The following is a 19,929-nucleotide window of genomic DNA, read 5'->3' as shown; positions in this document are numbered from 1 at the left end:
GAAAGCGCCTCCCTCAGATCCCTGATCTGGGAGAAGAGGCTGGGAGTGGCCGGCCCTGTGAGATCGGAATTTCAGAGAGAGAGCGCGGGGAGACCTTCCGGGTGTGGCTGGCTGTCACTTTATTTTGCTGAATTTCTAAGTCAGTGATGCAGCATGTGGTGGTTCGTAGGGGAAAGTGTGTTCTCCAGCTCGGGCCCCAGCCCTCCAGTGCAGCGCAGGGGTGAAGGTGGCTGGGCCAGGACACACTCGGGGCCCCTGCGTCCCACCCTCCGCCTCATCCCCATGCGTCCTTGTCACTGCCAGTCTCCAAAAGGCACTTTCTCAAGTCTGCGCACAGGAAAGGGTCCTGATGACAGGATGGTACTGAAACCCGGGGGTGGGGGTGGGGGTGGGGGTGAGGGGTCGGCGAGTGGGGTGTGTGTGCCAGGTCTCCTTCTCCGTGGACGGCCGCTGGGGTGGGATGGAGGCAGCGATTCTGTTGTAGTGATGACCCGCCCACCGCCCTTCGGGGTGCGCAAGCTCAGGAGTAGGAAGCAGGTTCGGGTTTTCGGTAATCTTCCTGAATGGGGATGGCGCTGCCCTCTTCCTCCCTGGGGCAGCTGTAAGGACGAGGCTGGGCAGGCACCACTGGACTTTCTTCTTTGTCTGCGGGAGGAGAATCAGATGAACCTTGGCGGGCAGTGGGAGTGGGGGTGGTGAAGGGGTGAGCCAAGGAGGGTTAGCCTGGGGGAGGGCTGTCAGGGGGTTGCCAGCTAAGAGGAAAGGAAGAGAAGGTGGGAACCAGGGTTGGTAAGGATGGAGTGAGAGAAGGCTTCTGTGAGGTTCCAAGCATGGGCCTGGGGGCTAGGGTGGTAGGGTAGGGTGCAGGGACAGGACTGTAGACCTGTATTTTGTTTCTTACTTAGTCTGTATTTTCTTTGTTGATGGAAGAACAGGGCTCCGATCACGGTGAAAGCAAGGAACATTCCAGACAGGATCACCAAGATGCGGATGCAGTCTGAGCTGCACAGGGAGCTTTGGGCTGTGACGGGCAGGGGCCACGCAAGGGTTTTTGGAGAGGGCCTAGGCCTTGACTCCCCTCAGCCCAGGCTGCCTGTCACCCCTCCTCCCATCTCTCTCCCCTCTCCTCCCCCACTGCTACCACTGGACTAAGTTCTTTCCTAATCCCGAGACTGCTTCTTCCCCTTCTTACCCCTACTCCTAGCTTTTTGGCTGGCTTCCCTCTCCTGTATGCAGTCTCTCTGGCGGTAGAGAGTGGGGCAAAAACTCACGTGGCCAGTGGGTCGAGAGAGCTGGGACAGGCAGCCACCTGAAGTCCGCCAGAGTCTGCACCTGCCGGACTGTCCTGGCCTCCTGCACATCTGGAAAAAGAGTCAGGGTGAGCAGCAGCAGGGAACCTTCTAGGGCACAAGCCTGGGCTGAAGGAAGGCCCAAGACATAAGAGGCATGGGGAGATGGGAAGGCTGACCGTCTGGCCAGGCAGCTTATGTGGGGAGGGTGGTGGTTGGGGCATAACCCTTATCCCTGTGACTGGACAAAGTGTTGCCTTGAACTTACGTTTGGTATAAGGGAAGTGGGTGGGTTGTGGGTGTAGGCCCAGGGCCTGAGATGGTCGAGACAGGGTCAGCAAGGCGTTTGAAGGAGGGTCACACTCTGTACACTCCTTGTCTCTGCACTGCCAGCCCTTGGGGCAGGCACACTCTGCATTTGTGGTGAGGGTGCAGTTTCGGATGAGAAGACCTGGGGACAGAGGAGGGCGGGAGGAACACAAGAAGCTCAGGCCTCGGAGAGACCTCCTAGACGCACTGCTAAATCCTGTCCTGAGCTCCCAACCCAGGCCCACCTGCAGGGACTCCTGCCCTAACTGGCAAAGGCCTGCCACTTCCTCCCTGTCACCCAGTGCCTCTGCCTTTATTACTAGTGTCATTGAAGGAAACACTTGGGTTTTTTCCTTTATTCATGGTTCAGAAATGCCAACTGTAAAAAATAGAAACAGCTTGCAGGATTTTCTCTTCTATTCACTGGCACTTCGATAACTTCTCACTGAAGTAGAATAGGTGGACAGAGAGGTACACAGGTCATAAGGGCAAAGCTTGAGAATTGCTACAAATTGGACCCATGAACAAGAGCAGCGGCGTTCCTTTCTAGTCACTGCCTCCTGCCACCCACAGATAGCCACTAGCCTGACTTCCTAACACTGCGAGTTCATTTTGCTTATTTTTGTGCTATATTTGTGTAGCCGTGCATGTGTACTCACACTTGTGTCTGACACTCTTACTCAATCCTTTGTGAAATTCATCCGTATTGTAACTCAGACTGTTCATTCTCAGGCTGTCTAGCATTTCACTGTGTGAATATACCATGATTCATGTGTCTATTCTGTTAATGGGCATTTGGGGGGTTTCCAGTTTTTAAGCAATCAGGGATAGTGCTGCTATGCTCCCTGACAAGTTTTTAAATTTACTAGAGAGTTACTTGATGACTAACATACTTTGCCTTTAAAATATAATTTTTTTTTTAAGATTTTATTTATTTATGTGACAGAGAGACAGCCAGTGAGAGAGGGAACACAGCAGGGGGAGTGGGAGAGGAAGAAGCAGGCTCCCAGCGGAGGAGCCTGATGTGGGACTCGATCCCGTAACGCCAGGATCACGCCCTGAGCCGAAGGCAGACGCTTTAACGACTGCGCTACCCAGGCGCCCTTAAAATATAAATTTTATTCAAGTGTAGAGGTCAGGTGCTGAGTGACTGCCGATAAGTTATACTAGGGGAGGAGGATGTGAGGGGCACTGGGCTGGATTGGGCTCACAGGTGGTTAGGGTTAAGAAGGGGAGGGTGATTCTGGGGAAGGCCCCAGCACCCGCATGTGGGCCAGGCTTGAGCCCAGCCTGGTGGGGCCCTGGGACAGTGCACTCATGGGGACCAGGGAGAAGAGCAGAAAGTAAGGCCAGAGGATGCCAAAGACGAGGACCAGTGCTCTAGCAATTCCTTTAGCAGATGCCTTTTGTCAGGAAAGGGAGAGGGACACAGATTCCTTCTTCCCATCCTTATGCACCTATGGTTGCTTCTTTTGGAATTCTGACTAGTAGCCGCTACTAGAATTTGGTTTCCTTGTAGCTTGCCAGGAATTGTGAGCCAGCCAGGGCAAAAGGTTTGAAGGAGGAGAACAGTCATGGGGGAGGTAACAGTGACCAGGAAGAGGAGAAGAGATAGGCAAAGGTGAGGAAGATCACCTCAGACTCCAGAGGTGGTGGTCAGGAGGGCATCTGCCGGAAGGGAAGAAGGGCTGAAGAGAGGGCTGGGCTTGGTTACCCATGGAAGGAGTGCCATTGTTTTCAGTGACGAGGATCCAGAGACCTGGGAGTTCTCTTCACCACATATAACCTGTGCCCCAAATTCCAGGCTGATGGCAGGCACTTCTCCATCTTACCCAGGGGAATACTGAGGTCCAGAAGGGGCCGCAGTCATTCAGCCTAACCCTGATCACCTCACCCCTGGCCACTGTCCCCTGGAGCCCTGCAGCCAGTTGCTGTGTGGGTGCTTCGCAGGCCTCTGGGCTGAGTCTTACAGAGAAGGATCCTGGATTGCCTGGTCGGGAGCCCAGCGAAGGGAGTGCGGCTGGCTCAGGGAAAGGGCCTTCTGGTGGGGCCTGCAGTGAGTGTTCTGACTCAAATATTCCAACCCTGCTGGGGTTGCTGCCAGAAAGAGAAAAGCATCCATTAACAGATTTTTAAGTTAAGTGGATTGAGGAATACTTGTGTATTAAGATTTTTTTTTTTTTTACTGATTTGCAATGGCAAAACCTTTTATTTTGTTCATTTTTAAGGACAGTATAAAAGGTCTGCTGAGACCAAGCACATTTTGTAGGTAAGCACTGTAGTAGTTCAGTTAGGTCCTCAAAAGGGTCCTGGGGGGGAATGTTTGTTCAAAGGGGTCACTTGAAAGTTTGTTTCTCTATCCAGGCTGGCACATGGTTTCTGACATTCTAGCTAAGCTGGAGGAAGAATAAAAGAATTCATATTGCAGCTGCAGACATTACACTTCATTTAAAAAAGATAAAATTATAAAATAAATGAGAAAAACATGGGTCACATGCACATTCATTTTCCTCAATTGGCCTTTGTGCAAAAAAAGAAGAAGAAGAAGAAGGATGTTTGGTATTGTTATATCCTAAAAAAGATGTTCTCCAAGTTCCAAACAAATGCGCCCTTCAGCACAGCCAGTTCATCAATGGGGGGTCGCTCATCTGAAATCTGGGGACCTAGGGCCACTCCCCCCCTTTTTTCACTTACTCCTTTTTCTTGTGATCTAAGTTGTACACCTGTTCTCAGCAGTCCCCCGAATTCTGCTTACCCCTTCCCTGTAACCCCAGAGTTCTCCCCACATCAGTATGTGTCTGCTCAGGGCACCCCATTTTCCAGCATTGACTCCACTTGCAGTAGTCTCGAAGTGATAAATTCTGACCCCCTCCTCCTCGCTTCTCCACACCCAGCTCTGCCACCTTGCTCCCCCAGAGGCTTGCCCATCTCACCAGAGTTACAATGCCGACAGCTCTCACAGTGGCGCCGGGAGTGGTGCTCTGGTGAGAAAGAGGCCCCTGGGATACACGGGTCACACTGAGCAGCCTCGCCATGCCTGTCACAGTCCTTCACGAGGAAAGTTCCTGTGAGCAGAGGTCCAGGGTCAAGGCCCAAGGAAGTCCGCTCCTCTGCCCTCTTCAAGGTGGTACAGGGTTCCTCTCCTTGCTGGAGCTTAGACCCGCTCTCCGCGGTCCTTTCCCCCATGCCCCCAACGAGGCCTCCTCTCTTACCTGGCTTACACGTCTGGCAGCACAGCTCTCCCTGGACCCAGTAGTGCTTCTCTGGACAGCGTTTGGGGGCTGGGGTCGCTGAGAGCCCCACCAGGGTCCCCAGAATCCACAGCCAGCAGAAGGGTGGCCGGGCCATGGCTCTTGCCTGGGGAGCTCTTCTGCGCTCCCGTGGCTGACTGCTGGCCTCCGTGGAGCTGGCCCCTCCCGCGGGGTGCTGGTGCCCTACCCTCTGCAGCTCCTGGGCAGCTGCAGGCCCTCTTCCGTCGTCGCTGGCTTCAGGTGGCAAAGCCGACCTTTGATGGCAGCTGAAGCTCTATTGTGGCTGTTTTTTCTCACAGAGCAGTGACTTCCACCCCCTCCCCCTTTTCCGTGTGCTGGGTGCTGGGTGCTGGGTGCCAGGGAGAGTATTAAAGGGCAAGCGCTGTCAGAAGACCTGCTGCTCTTCAAAGACATCCATCCCCCCAGCACGCCGGCCTCTCCCGGTTGCCGTCTCGCTCTTGTGCTCGCTAAGAACGCAACCCACCTGCGCTGGCCTCTTTTACAGAACGTTGGATGCACAGTTACCACCTCTCCTATTCACGCGCTCTGACACAAAGATGCCCACGCTGCCCCCTGTTCACAGCTTACAAGCTAACAACAGTTTAGAGAAGGAGGGCGAACCTGAACTGAGTACAGGTCCACCAACTTTTAGCTGAAACTCTTGGGGTCAGATAAGTTTTAGAATTGAGAATTTGTCAGATTTTGGGGAGTAACTAGCACCAAAAGATGCCCCCACGGGGCTGGGGTGGCCCTCAATCAAGCACATTTCTGCAGTGAAAGAATTGAATACTGGGGCGCCTGGGTGACTCAGTCGGTTAAGCATCTGCTTGCAGCTCAGGTCATGATCTCCGGGTCCAGGGATTGAGCTCTGTGTCGGGCTCCCTGCTCAGTAGGAAGTCTGCTTCTCCCTCTCCCTCTGGCTTCCCTTCCCCACAGCTCATGCTCTCTCTTGCTTGGTCGCTTACTCACTCTCGCTCTCTCAAAAATAAGTAAATAAAATCTTTTTTTTTTAAAGAATTGAATATTTAAGCTAAGTGGGGTGAATAAGGACCATAATTAGCCTTTGCATCAACAGAGGTCTAGTTTTATGGCCAAAAGACTTTGCTACAAAATTGTTCAGAATTGCAAACAAGGGACTTAAACCTGTGTTTCCTCTGTTGGACTCTGCTAGGAGATCACATGTGATCTCATTTCATCTTCCTGCCAGCCTGTGGGATGGGTATCACTCCTGTCCCTCCAGCCTTTCCTTGTCACCTCACAGTCATCTTCATCCTCCCTTCCCAGCCGTGGCACTTGGGATTAGATTCCCTGGGTCATCTCTTCCCTGTTTCCACTGTTCTCCTGGGAAGGCTGATCTGGGAACATTGGAACTTGCTGGACTTTTCTGTCTTTGAGTCCTGGGAACACATGGCTTATTTCTCCAGTCCACTTTTCATTCAGGGGCTTTGCTGTTGTTTCCACACTGCTCATAAAATGTCACACTCCTGTGACCTCACCTGTTAGCTCTGTTCTCTATCTCACTCTGGTTTCCTTTCTCTTCATATTTTCCGTCCTCCTGCCTTTCCCCAGCCCCTTCTTCTCTTTAAGAGGGTCCTCACACGTGGGAAGCCACATATGAGTGTGATCTGAAGAGTTATTTCTACACAACATCCTTTCCACTATCCGGCAGGGTGCCTGAATTCCCACCTCAGAGTGATAACCTTGGGATCTGAGGATTATGCTGTCATGAACTGTCCTGCCCCATTCCCAGATTATGATCACTATTTTCACTGTGAATCTTTTTTTTAAAGATTTATTTATTTATTTGAGAGAGAGAGAGTGTGGGGGGAGAGATGAAGGGAGAGAATCTTCAAGCAGACTCCCACTAAGCGTGGAGCCCCTCATCTCACCACTCATGAGATCATGACCTGAGCCTAAACCTTAGAATCGGATGCTTAACCGACTGAGCCACCCAGGCACCCCTTCCTTGTGAATTTTAAACCCTGGGCTGGCATGGGGAGGCTTGGGTGTGTGGGGACGGATGACATGACACAGGAACAGTGAGGAGTTGGGACCTTTAGGTAGAACTTGCAGAAGGGGGAACTGGAGGACCCCGAGAGGACCGACAACTTCGACTAGCCCTGAGCTGCTCACCCATGCGAGGGAGGCTTTGGTGCTCTGTACTAGGGCCCATCATCCCCTCTCCATGGGGGAAAGGGCAGGAGTGGGGTCTGTGGGCTCTCCTGGAGTATCCTGGCCAGGAGGAAAGCCAGCTTTCTGGACCTCACTTCCCTCTGGGCAAATGGAGTGACCTCATTTCCTATCTTCCGTGCTGTTTGCATCGATTTCTGGTGAGTCTTGGCTCGTCCTGGACTGGCTCCCTGGGTAGTTCCTTCCTCTTGTCTACAGGCCCTGCGAGTGCAACCGGCTGCCCTCTCCCTGGGCATCTTCTAGTACCACATTCTCTCTTGGGGTGCGGCTTCTCTCCACACCTGCTGGCACAGAGATACATCTTCTCTTCTCAACAGCAACCCCCTTCACTTGCATCTCCAGAGACAGGCCCACAGAAGCACTGTTTTGATGATTTTCATTACTTTTCAGGGCCTGACTAAACCCTGGAGCAATGACCTCAGCCTGTGTGTCAGCTGGGGCCACCCTGCTCCTTCATATCTAAGTAAGACACTCCTCGCCTTCCAAGCGGGGCAGGTCCTGGACAGAGTGGGGAGGAGGCAGAGCTGTCAGTTGGCACCAGTTCCAGTGGGTCAGCTGTTGTGGTCACCTCTCGTTCCCACTCTACTAAAGTCCTGTTCCTGCCTCTGTGCTCCTGGCTGTTCCCTTACCTCTGCCCTGTCACAGGTTCCAAATTTGGCACACAGGGCTTTCTGGAATTTTCCTCCAAACCAACTGTAAACAGAAGGCTGATAGGTGTGACAACACTTTTGCTGAAGGTTTATATATCATAGGGATACAACTTAAAATTGCGTTTTGGATATTCTTGTTCTCAGTGGTCCTTCCCATCCCAGAAATTTATCAGTGGTCTGGCTATCTTACCAGGCAGTAAAGGCACTGACCATCTTGCTGACACCATTCACCCACCCTGCACAGACTACCTTTCAGAAGTGTTCCATCAGGCAGCATACCTCATCTATCTTCAGCCCCCAATCCCCAAATCAGTCTTGGCCCTTGATAAATCTATAACCAGTCAAAATACTCAGCAGAACAAAACTCTCTCCAAGATCTTTCCTTAAAAGGAAGTTCTGTTACATTATATAGATGTCAGAAATCACGTTCCTGATCCTTATCAACCGAACCCCAAGCCCTTAGTTTTTCTAGTCTTCTTTGTCCTTCCACTCCATTTCTTCATCCTCCACTCCTCCTTCCTTTTTCTTTCTTTTTCTTTCTTAATTTCTTTCTTTCTTTCTTTCTTTCTTTCTTTCTTTCTTTCTTTCTTTCTTTCTTTCTTTCTTTCTTTTCTTTCTTTCAGATTTTATTTATTCCTTTGACAGAGAGAGAAAGAGCACAAGCAAGGGGAGTGACAGGCAGAGGGAGATGGAGAAGGAGACTCCCCACTGAGTGGGGACCTGATGTGGCGCTCGATCCAAGGACCCCGGGATCGTGACCTGAGCCGAAGGAAGACACTAAACCAACTGAGCCCCTCCCACTCCTACTTTCTTTTGTGACATCTCCCCTACCCCTACAACTCCCTGCTTTAGGTCCTCCTTCCCAGGGAGTCTTTGAGAGACCAAGTGGGCTGGACAGCCGGGTGAGCTCACTTCCCAGTTCTGTAATTTGCATTCGTGGGACTCCTGTCTGGGTCTCCCAGGGGACTGAGCATTTGTGGGCATTTCTTCCAAACTCTGACCGCTTTTCAGGATCTCAACTTCAGCTCCTAGTATCACCTAGCGCTTAAGGTACTCACTGAATATTAGATAGTCTATTCTCAGCCTTATTCCGTACGGGTTCTATCCACAATTGTAAGTTTGAAATTTCAGGGGGCCCAAGGCCACATTGACCTCCTAAATTCCACTCCTCATTCGACAAGAATTTGTTGCACCTCCATTCTGTGCCAGGTACCAGCTAAGTAATGGGTCACAAAGATGAAAAAAAAAATGTGGTTTCTTCCCTCATGGAATTGACACACCAGTGCATCGGAAATTGATCAAATCATCTCAAAGACAAATGTAAAGTAATTAGTAATGGTCATTACTGCAGCACTATGGAGGGCAGGGACAGGGTGCAATACAGGTGCCTGTCCTCTTGGGTAAGGAGGGCTTCAGCCAGGAAGTTCTGCTGAGCTGTGTGGGATCTGACAACTCTCCCTCCACTTTCTTGAGAATTTTTTTTTTTAAGATTTTATTTATTTATGTGACAGAGAGACAGCCAGCGAGAGAGGGAACACAGCAAGGGAGTGGGAGAGGAAGAAGCAGGCTCCCAGCGGAGGAGCCCGATGTGGGACTTGATCCCGGAATGCCGAGATCACGCCCTGAGCCTAAGGCAGATGCTTAACGACTGTGCTACCCAGGCGCCCCAAGAATTGTTTCTTCCTTTGGTTTAGGTTTCTTGACACCGCCCTATTTTTTTTCTTTGGCCACTTCTCTTCTTGAGCCATAATAATTTTTCTTATATACAGTTGATATAAATACGGATAATCTGTTCCTTGAAGGCTTGGTAGAATGTGTGTGTGCGTGTGTGTGTGTGTGTGTGTGTGTGTATTTTGAGTGTAGGTTTTTCACTGCTGATTTAATTTAGGTTTTCAGTTTCTCCTAGAGTCAGTTTGGTAGGTTATATTTTTCCGGGAGATTATCTATTTAATCTGTTTCAGATTTGTGGGTGTAAATGTTTAAATCCTCGCTAGATCTATAGTTATTTTCCCCTTTTCCCCCTGCTCATGCTCTTTCTCTCTCTCAAATAAATAAATAAATAAATAAATAAATAAATAAATAAATAAAATCTTTAAAAAGATTATCTCTTGGAAGTTAAACAGCCCCAAGCCTGGCAATTCCATGTTCTTCTTGCATTGCTTTTTAAGGTCCCTCTTTATCCAGATAAAGAAAGGATTCTTATTTGGCCCAGCATCTCAGCCTGACCCTCAGAAATCTCCAAGGGCTTCAGCACACTTGTGTTTTGGGTTTTGTTTCGTTTTTTCATAAATGATATAATATCCTTCTAGAATTTGCTTTTTGCTTTTTAAATCTAATAACATACCTTGGAGATCATTTTATGTTATACTTACAGAACTACTCATTTTGTTAAATAGACAATGGATGTACAGAGGCTTTTTAGCCATTCTCCTGTTCATGTATACTTGTTTTTTCCCCAACATTTCATTATTACAAATGGTGTTGCATAAACCTCTTGTACCTCCCTGTGGATGTGGGAGTGTGTCTTTAGAATAAATCCTGGGCATTGGGGCTGCTGAGTCATTGGGTATGCATACTGTGCACTTTAAAAGATACTGGCAAGTTGCCCTCCAAAGCGGCTCTACCAACTCACACGCCCACCAGCAATGGAACGAGGACACATATCTCCTCCCGGCCTGCCAAATTTCATATTAGCAAACCATTTTTGATGATCTATTTGGGGGAAAGTGCTGTCTCATTGTTGTTTCAGCATATGTTCTTTTGATTGCCAGTGAGGCCGAGTGTCTTCCACAATCATTGGTGGCTTGGATCTCCTCTTCTGTGACGTCTTTATCCTTGTGTCACAACCAGTGTTCTAAAGCCCACTCTTGGCTCTTCTCTACAAAATCCTCTGCTCTGTGACCCAACATGCAGGGCCTCTGCCAATCCCATGGATCCCTTCAGATGTTTGCCACCTGCCCTAGGGGCTGAGAAAAGCCTTCTTGTGGCAAGGGAGGTCATTCCTGCTTAGGAGACTGCAGACCTGCGAGGAGGTGGTATCCCTTAGCTCATCCGTGAGATGGAAGTTGGGACATGGCTGACCCTTAGACTCCGTTGCATCAGCACCAGAGGTCTCCCTAAAGACTACAGTGACCCAGAGCCCAGACGTAAGGGCTCCTTGGTGCATGTTTACTCCTTTAAAGTTGAAATAAAATTCAATATTTTTAACCATTTTATAATATACAATTCAGTGGTTTTTAGCATTTTCACAAATATCACCACTATCTAATATGAGAACATTCCCGTCTGTCCTAAAAGAAACCTCACACCCATTGGCAGTCAATCCCACTTATTCCCTCCCCGTCTGCCCTCCCCCTTCTGCCCCCTCCCCTGTCTGCCCTCCCCCATATCCCCCCTCCCCTATCTGCCCCCCCCCCGCCTATTCTCAACATTTCACATAAATGGAGTCATATAATATGTAGCCATTTGTATCTGGCTTCTTTCACTGTAGCATAATATCTTCAAGGTTTTTCCATGTTGTAGCATATATCATCAGTACTTTGTTTCTTTTTATGGATGAATAATCCATTGGTGGATACACCACATTTTGTTTATCCATTTATCAGTTGATGGACATTTGGGTTGTTTCCACTTTTTGACTGTTATGAATAATGCTGCTATCAACATTCATGTCAAGTTTTGTGTGAACATATGTTGGGTATACACCTATGAGTGGAATTTCTGGGTCATATGGTAACTCTATATTTAACTTCTTAAGGAACTGACAAACTGTTTTCCATAGCAACTGAACTAATATTTTACATTCCTATCAATGGTACATGAAGATCCTAGTTTCTCTACATCCTTACCAACACATGTTAATTTCCATTAAAAAATTATAGCCATCCTAGTTAGAATGACGGATATCTCATTATGGCTGATATGCAGTTCCCTAAGACTAATGGTGTTGAACGTCTTTTCGTGTGTCCACTGGCCATTTGTATATCTTCTTTGAGAAATATCTATTCCTTTGTCCATGTTTAAATTGGATTATTTGTCTTTTTTGCTGAGTTGTAAGAGTTCTTTTTTTTTTAAGATTTATTTTTTTATTTGAGAGAGAGGGCCTGCGTGCGTGTTGGGGGAGGGGCAGAGGGAGATATAATCTCCAGCAGACTCCCCGCTGAGCGGGAAGACTGAGGCTGGGCTGGGGCTCGATACAACAACCCTCAGATCTTCACCTGAGCAGAAACCAAGAGCAGGTCACTCAATCGCTCAGCCGATTGAGCCACCCCGTCGCCCCAAGTTGTAAGAGTTCTTCATATATTTTGGATACTAGACCCTTATTGGATATATGATTTGCAAATATTTTCTCCATTCTATGGGTTGTTTTTTATCTTTCTTTCTTTTTTAAAGATTTTATTTATTCATTTGTCAGAGAGAGAAAGAGAAGGAGAGAGCACAAGCTGAGGGGAGTGGCAGGCAGAGGGAGAAGAAGGCTCCCCCGCTGAGCAAGAAGCCAGATGTAGGACTTGATCCTAGGACCCTGGGATCACGATCTGAGCCGAAGGCAGGCACTTAACTGACTGAGCCACCCAGGTGTCCCTTTTTTTTTTTTTAAAGATTTTTTAAATAGTTTTTTCACTTCCTTGATAGTATCCTTGATACATAAAAGTTTTTAATTTTGACAAAGTCCAATTTCTTTTGTCACCTTTTTTTCTTTTGGTTTTGGTGTCATATGAAATTTGTTGTCTAATCCAATGTCACACAGATTTTTATCTGTTTCTTTCTAACATTTTTATGGTTTTAGCTCTTACATTTTTTTTTAATCTATTTTGAGTTAATTTTTGGATACGATTTGTGGTAGGGGTCCAACTTCATTCTTTTGCTGGTGGATATACATTGTGCCAGCACCATTTGTTGAAAAGACTGTTCTTTTCACATTGAATGGCCTTGGCATCTTTGTTAAAATCAATTGACTACAGATATATGGGTTGATTTCTGGACTCTTGAATTTATTCCATTGACCTATATGTCTATCTTTATGTCAGTACCACATCGTTTTGACTATTATAGCTTTGTACTAAGTGTGAGTCCTCCAACTTTTTCTTCTTCTTCAAGATGATTTTGGCTATTCTGTGTCTATTGCTTTTTCATAGGAATTTTAGGATTAGCTTGCCTATTTCTGAAAAATGAGGCAGTTGGAATTTTGATTGGGATTGGGTTGGACCTGTACATTAATTTGGAGGAGTACTGTCATCTTAATAATAGCAAGTCTTCCAATCCATGAACACAGGATATCTTTCCATTTATTTAGGTCTCTTTTAATATCTTTCAACATTTTGTAGTTTTCAGTGTACAAGTCTTAACCTTTCTTTCTTAAATTTATTCCTAAATATTTTATTCTTTTTCATGCTATTGTAAATGAAATCATTTTCTTAGTTTCATTTTTGAATTGTTCATGGTTCATGTAACATGTTGACTTTTGAAAGAAGCAGTTGTTTTCTCCACAGAGTTGGAAAGGGATGCCTTGTGGTGTAGGTGTGTTGCTTTCACACCCAGTGGGCCATTGCTTGGTCTTATTTGGAACTTATCTAAGTCACAGATGGAGATTTAGATTCTGTGACGCAAAGGGAAATATATCTGACTCAACTTTCCCACACCCCCTTTGCTTCTGAAGGCTTCCTCGACTGGGAGAGGAAGGGAGTGGGTTAGTGGCAGGGGCTTCCATCTCTCTCACAGGTGCTTCTCCTGACCCTTCTCTCCTTCGTGGTTTTTAGGGGCCCCACTGCAGTTATTCTTGAAGAGCAAGGATTGTGTAACCTTCTCTCTTACCTGCAGATTGGGCCAGAATCTTCCCTCCTTTGGTGAGCATCCTGCCCATAGAGGAATGTTGAGGGTGACAGGCACAGGCAGGGTCCTGGAGGCTTGCGGCGGGGAGGCGGTCAGAGGAGTCTTCTGGGGAGGGAGTATAGGAATCAACCAGATGGTGAAAACCTGAGAAGTGGAGGGCCAGTCAAGGTAGATCTATGCTGCCTAGGCTATGTCCAAGGCCATCTCTGCTTGATCACTTGCTAGGTGGGCCAGTTGCTTAAGCTATGAGTCTGTTTCCACTGTAACATGAGGATGCTGATGCTCGCCTCGCAGGCTGGATGTGAGCAGTTAAGTGTGGTAATATGGTGGCACACCCTGCACAGGGCTTGACACAGAAGTTGTTAGTAAATGTTCCTTGGAGTATGAGTTGATCATCAAGCTCCTTTCCTTCTTGGGGTTGGGGCAGTGTGAGAGCTCAGGATCCCTGAAGTGTCACAGAGCTCATAATGGAAGGGAAAGGGTAGAGAACTCCTTCAGGAGAGGTATATGGAAGGTATATGGGACAAATCTCTCCTTTACTAGAGCTCAGAGGTAGCAATGGGAGCTTTAAGATGGGCAGTGTGGAAGGTTCGGGGGCTGAGGAGACCCCATCACATTTCATGCCAGAGAAATGGGACAAGATAGCTAGGGACAGTTGCAAGAAGTAGGTTATTGCAAGATTTATGTTTTTATATTTGAGGGCACAGAAAAAAAAGGCTATGCATATTTACTAGAATTTTAAACAAATATTAGTTTATTGAAGTAATCAACTTCAGGTGCCTCTGTTGGTTAATCATCTGCCTTCAGCTCAGGTCACGATCCCAGTGTCCTAGGACTGAACCCCGCGTTGGACTCCCTGCTCAGCGGGGAGACTGCTTCTCCCTCTCCCTCCTCCTGCCACTCCCCTGGCTTGTGCTCTCTCTCTCTGTCAAATGAATAAATAAAATCTTTTAAAAAAGCAATCAACTTCAAAATCTAATTTTTAATGGTTTTTAAGTTAAAATTACAAATTTTGTTGTTCTATTCTGAATCTAATAAGTTTGAAAATCTTACTTATTGCTTTTCTTTAATTTCAGCCTATAGATTTTGTTTGATTATTTATAATAATGTAAAACAAAGACAATGATCTTCACTTTTGGGGAGCATGTCTTTTATTGTGGTAAAGTACACATAACAGAATTTACCATCCTGACCATTAAGTATGCAGTTCAGTGGTATCAAAGACATTCACATTGTTGTGAAACTATTACCATCCATTATCCATCCTTTCTCATCTGGTAAAACTGAAACTCTGTACCCCTTAAACAAAACCTCTCCATTCCCCTCTACTTCCAACCCCTGGCAACCACCATTCTCCTTTTTGTCTTTATGCTTTTGAGCATTCTAAGTACCTCACGAGGTGGAATCATACAAAATTTGTCTTTTTGTGACTGTAAGAAGTTCAATGTGTTTATTTTTTTCTTTTATTACCTGTTCCTTTGATGTCGTATCTAAGAGATCATTGCCAAGCCAATGTTGTGAACTTTCTCCCTGTGTTTTCTTCTAAGAGTTTTATTGTTTTAGGTCTTACACTTAGGTCTGCGATCCATTTTGAGTTAATGGGTAACTATTCTTTTGCATGTGGACATCCAGTTTGTAGAAAAGACTCTTCTTTCCCCATTGAATAGTCTTGGCACCCTTGTCAAAATCATTTGACATATAAATATAAATATAAATATATATATGCACAAAGGTTTATTTCTGGGCTGTCTATTCTGTTCCATTGGTCTGTATGTTTGTCTTCATGCTGATACAACAATGTATTATTTACTCTAGCTTTGTAGTAAGTTTTGAAATCAGCAAGTGTGAGTTCTCCAATTTGTTCTTTTTCCTTTTTTTTCTTTTAAAGAATTCATGTATTTATTTGACAGAGAGCAAGAACACAAACAGGGGGAGTGGCAGTCAGAGGGAGAAGCAGAGTCCCCCCTGAGCAAGGAGCCTGATGTGGGGCTCGATCTCAGGACCCTGGGATCATGACCTGAGCCAAAGGCAGGCACTTAACCAACTGAGGCACCCAGGCATCCCTGTTCTGTCCTGTTCTTTTCTTTTTTCTTCTCTTTTCTTTCTTTCTTTCTTTCTTTCTTCTTCTTCTTCTTCTTCTTCTTCTTCTTCTTCTTCTTCTTCTTCTTCTATTTTTTTTCTAGTTTGTTCTTTTTCAAGATTGTTTTTGCCATTTGGGGTCTCTTGAGATTCCATATATATTTTAGTATGGATTTTTTTCTACTTCTGCAAAAAAATATCATTGGGATTTTGATAGGGATTGCATTGAATCTATAGATCACTTTGGGTAGTATTGACATTTTAACAATATTATGTCTTCCAATCCATGAACAGGAATGTGTTTTCATTTATTTATGTCTTTGATTTTTTTCAGCAGTGTTTTGTAGTTTTCATCCTACAATTCTTTTACCTCCTTGGTTAAGTTAATTCCTAAGTTTTTTTGTTTTGTTTTGTTTTTTTTTTTTGGAAGCCACTGTATATAAAATTGGTTTCGTAACTTTGTTTTTCAGATTGTTCATTGTTTGTGTATAGAAATGCAAGTGATTTTTGTGTGTTGAATTTGTATCCTGCTACTTTAATGAATTCATTAGTTCTAACAGTTTTGTTTGTGTGTAATTTTTAGGGCTGTCTACATATAAGATCATGTCATCTGCAGACAGAGACTGGAAGCCACTGTATATAAAATTGGTTTCGTAACTTTGTTTTTCAGATTGTTCATTGTTTGTGTATAGAAATGCAAGTGATTTTTGTGTGTTGAATTTGTATCCTGCTACTTTAATGAATTCATTAGTTCTAACAGTTTTGTTTGTGTGTAATTTTTAGGGCTGTCTACATATAAGATCATGTCATCTGCAGACAGAGATAATTTTACTTCCTTTTTTCCCCAATTTTGATGCCTTTTATTTCTTTCTCTATTCTAAGTGTTCTAGCTAAAATTTCCAGTACCATGTTGAATAGAAGTGGCAAAAGTGGGCATTTTTTAGGTAATTCCTTGTCTTGGAAAAAAAGCTTTCAGTCTTTCACCATTGAGTATTGTATTTGTGTGGGATTTTCATATATGGATTTTATTATGTTGAGGTAGTTACCTTCTGCTCCTAGTTTTTTCGGTGTTTTTATCATGAAAGGGTGTTGATTTTGTCAAATGCTTCTTTTGCATCAATTGAGATGATCATGTATTTTTTTCCTTTATTCTGTTGATGTGGCATATTACATTGTTTGATTTTCATATGTTGAATAATCTTTGCTTTCCAAGAATAAATCCCACCTGGTGATGGTATATAATCCTTTTAATTTGCTGCTGAATTTTATTTGTTGAGGATTTTTTTGCATCAATGATCATAAGGGATATTTTTCCTTAGTTATTTTTTCTTATCATGTCTTTGTCAGGGTAATGTTGGCCTCATAGAATGAGCTAAGGAGTGTTTCCTCCTTTTAAATTTTTAAAACAAAATTTGAGAAGGATTGGTATTAATTATTTTTTAAATGTTTGGTAAAGTTTGTCAGTAAAGCCATTGGATCCAGGGTTTTTCTTTGTTGGGAGATTTTTTTGGGGGGAGGTAGATTTTAATTATAGATTCAATCTTCTTACCAGTTATAGGTCTATTCAGATTTTCTAGTTCTCCATGATTTAGTCTTTTCTTTTTTTAAGATTTTATTTATTTATTTGACAGAGAGAGAGACAGCCAGCAAGAGAGGGAACACAAGCAGGGGGAGTAGGGGAGGAAGAAGCAGGCTCCCAGTAGAGGAGCCTGATGTGGGGCTCGATCCCAGAATGCCGGAATCATGCCCTGAGCCAAAGGCAGACGCTTAATGACTGAGCCACCCAGGCGCCCCTCCATGATTTAGTCTGGGTAGGTCTTGTGTTTCTAAGAATTTTTTCCTTTCATTTGGATAATCCAACTTGTTGGTTACAATTGTTCATAGTGCTCTCTTATAATCCTTTTTATTTCTGTCAAATAGGTAGTAATACTCCACATTCATTTCTGATTTTAGTAATTTGAGTTTTCTCTCTTTTTCTCTTAGTCCATCTAACTAAAGGTTTGTCCATTTTTTTTTTTTGGTCTTTTGAAGAATCAAGTTTTGGTTTCGTTGATTTTCTCTATTATTTTTCTGTTTTCTATTTAGTTTATCTCTGCTTTAATCTTTGCTATTTCCTCCCTTCTGCTAGCTTTCGGTTTAGTTTGTTCTTCTTTTTCTAGTTACTTAAGTTGTAAAGTTAGGTTGTTGATTTGAGATTTTTCTTATTTTTTAAAAGATTTTATTTATCTGAGAGAGAGAGGGAGAGAACAAGCACAAGCAGGGGGCGTGGCAGACAGAGGGAGAGGGAGAAGCAGGCTCCCCACAGAGAAGGGAGCCTGACGCGGGGCTCAATCACAGGACCCTGGAATCACGACCCAGGGGAAAGACAGATGCCTAACCGATTGAGCCACCCAGCGGTTCCTCTTATTTTCTTCTTAACGTGAATATTTACAGCTATGAATTTACCCTTTAGTACCACATTCATTGCATCCCTAGAGTTTTGGTATGAGCCTTTTGGCTGGAGCCACCATCTTCCAGTAGTTTGCCAGAACCACCAATACAAAGGGAAAGAGAGGCATGTGGGTGTGTGTTCTCTAGGCCTTTTAGAAAACATGGAGTTGTTCCTTTGGCCACATACATGTGAATCTGCAAGAAAGGTGATATTATAGACATCAAGGGAATGAGCACTGTTCAAAAAATACTGCCCCACAAATGTTACTATGGCAAAACAGAAGAATCTACAGTGTTGCCCAGCATGCTATTGGTATTGCTGTAAACAAACACATTAAGGGTCTGATTCTTGCCATGAGAATTAATGTACAAGTTGAGCATATTAAGCACTCTAAGAGCCAAGATAACTTCCTGAAGCATGTGAAGGAAAATGATCAGAAAAAGAACGAAGTCAAAGAGAAAGGTACTTGGGTTTAACTGAAGTATCAGCCTGCTCCACCCAGAGAAGCACACTTTGTGAGAACCAAGGGAAAGGACCTTGAGCAGCTGGAACCTATTCTCTATGAATTCATGGCATGATAAGTGTAAAAAAAACAACAACAACCCAAACCCAAAAAACAGAAAACCTCTAGATTCTAAAAATGTTTCTCTCTAGAAGTGTGATGTTCCCTCCCCTAAATAAATAGTTAAAGCAAAAACAACAACAAAAAAGTTTTGGTATGTTGTGGTTTTATTTGCATTTGTCTCTAAGTATTTTCTTTTATAAAAAAGATTTATATTTATTTTAGAGAGAGAGAGCAAGTGGGAGGAGGGGCAGAGGGAGAGGGAGAGAAAGCCTAAGCAGACTCCCCACTGAGTGCAGAGTCCTATGGCTCCATCCCAGGACCCTGAGATCATAACTTTAGCTGAAACCAAGAGTTGACACTTAACCGACTGAGCCACCCAGAAGCCCCTCTAAGTATTTTCTAATTGCCCTTGTGATTCCTTCTTTGATCTATTGGTTGTTTAATAGCATCTTATTTAATTTCTGTAATTTTGTGAATTTTCCAGTTTTCATTTTTTTATTAATTTCTAACTTCATCCCATTGTAGTCAGAGAAGATAATTTATATGATATTTACCATTTTTCTTAAGATTTATTTATTTATTTTGAGGGAGAGAGAGAGAGTGGTGGGGAGGGGCAAAGGAAGAGAGAGAGAGAGTCCCAAGCAGACTCCACACTAAGGGTGGAGCCTGATGGGGGTCTGGATCTCATGACCTTGAGATTGCAACCTGAGCTGAAACCAGGAGTCAGTTGCTTAACCAACTGAGTCACCAAGGCATCCTAGTATGATATCCACCTTTTAAAATCAATTGAGATTTAGTTTACAGCCTAACATATGGTCTATCCTGGAAAATGTTCCATGGACACTTGAGAAGAATGTGTATGCTATTATTGTTGGGTAGGGTGTTCTTTTTTTTAATAATAATTTTTTATTATGTTATGTTAGTCACCATACAGTACATCCTTAGTTTTTGATATAGTGTTCCATGATTCATTATTTGTGTATAACACCCAGTGCACCATGCAATATGTGCCCTCCTTAATACCCATCACCAGCCTATCTATACATGTCTGTTAGTTCTAGTTGGTTTATTGTGTTGTGTAAGTCCTCTGTTTTCTTACTTTTCCTTACTTTTCTGTCTGGTTGTTCTACCCATTATTATAAGTAGGATATTGAAATCTCCAACTATCATTGTAGAACTCTCTATTTCTCCCTTCAATTCTGCCAGTTTTTTGCTTCTTATATTTTAATGGTCTGTCATTAGGTGCGTAAATGTTTTTAATTATTGTATCTTCTTGCAATATGTATATATAATATATATATATTTAAGTAATATATATAATAAGTAATATATATAT

The 19,929-nt window shown here is 44.4% G+C and overlaps 1 protein-coding gene and 1 pseudogene across 2 annotated transcripts; one reads left to right on the top strand and one right to left on the bottom strand.

The window, feature by feature from the left end:
- Positions 1-102: 102 nt before the first annotated feature.
- On the bottom strand, positions 103-5,176 carry CD27 (CD27 molecule). 2 transcript variants are annotated; one of them, XM_008683563.2, is made up of 6 exons: positions 4,811-5,153; positions 4,532-4,663; positions 1,558-1,740; positions 1,272-1,361; positions 902-1,021; positions 103-645 (listed from the first exon to the last, which is right to left on the bottom strand). In XM_008683563.2, the coding sequence occupies exons 1-6, from the start codon at positions 4,944-4,946 to the stop codon at positions 521-523; spliced, it is 786 nt and encodes a 261-aa protein (XP_008681785.1). In that variant the 5' UTR covers positions 4,947-5,153; the 3' UTR covers positions 103-520. The 2 variants fall into 2 exon arrangements, with proteins under 2 accessions (XP_008681785.1, XP_008681786.1); XM_008683564.2 differs by lacking the exon at positions 4,532-4,663 and having other exon boundaries at positions 4,811-5,176.
- Positions 5,177-13,785: 8,609 nt separating this feature from the next.
- On the top strand, positions 13,786-18,790 carry LOC121105448 (annotated as a pseudogene).
- Positions 18,791-19,929: the final 1,139 nt, after the last annotated feature.

This window comes from Ursus maritimus, unplaced genomic scaffold (assembly GCF_017311325.1).
Source record: "Ursus maritimus isolate PB19 unplaced genomic scaffold, ASM1731132v1 scaffold_26, whole genome shotgun sequence".
Taxonomy (NCBI): domain Eukaryota; kingdom Metazoa; phylum Chordata; class Mammalia; order Carnivora; family Ursidae; genus Ursus; species Ursus maritimus.
This window is presented reverse-complemented; position numbering and strand designations above follow the sequence as displayed.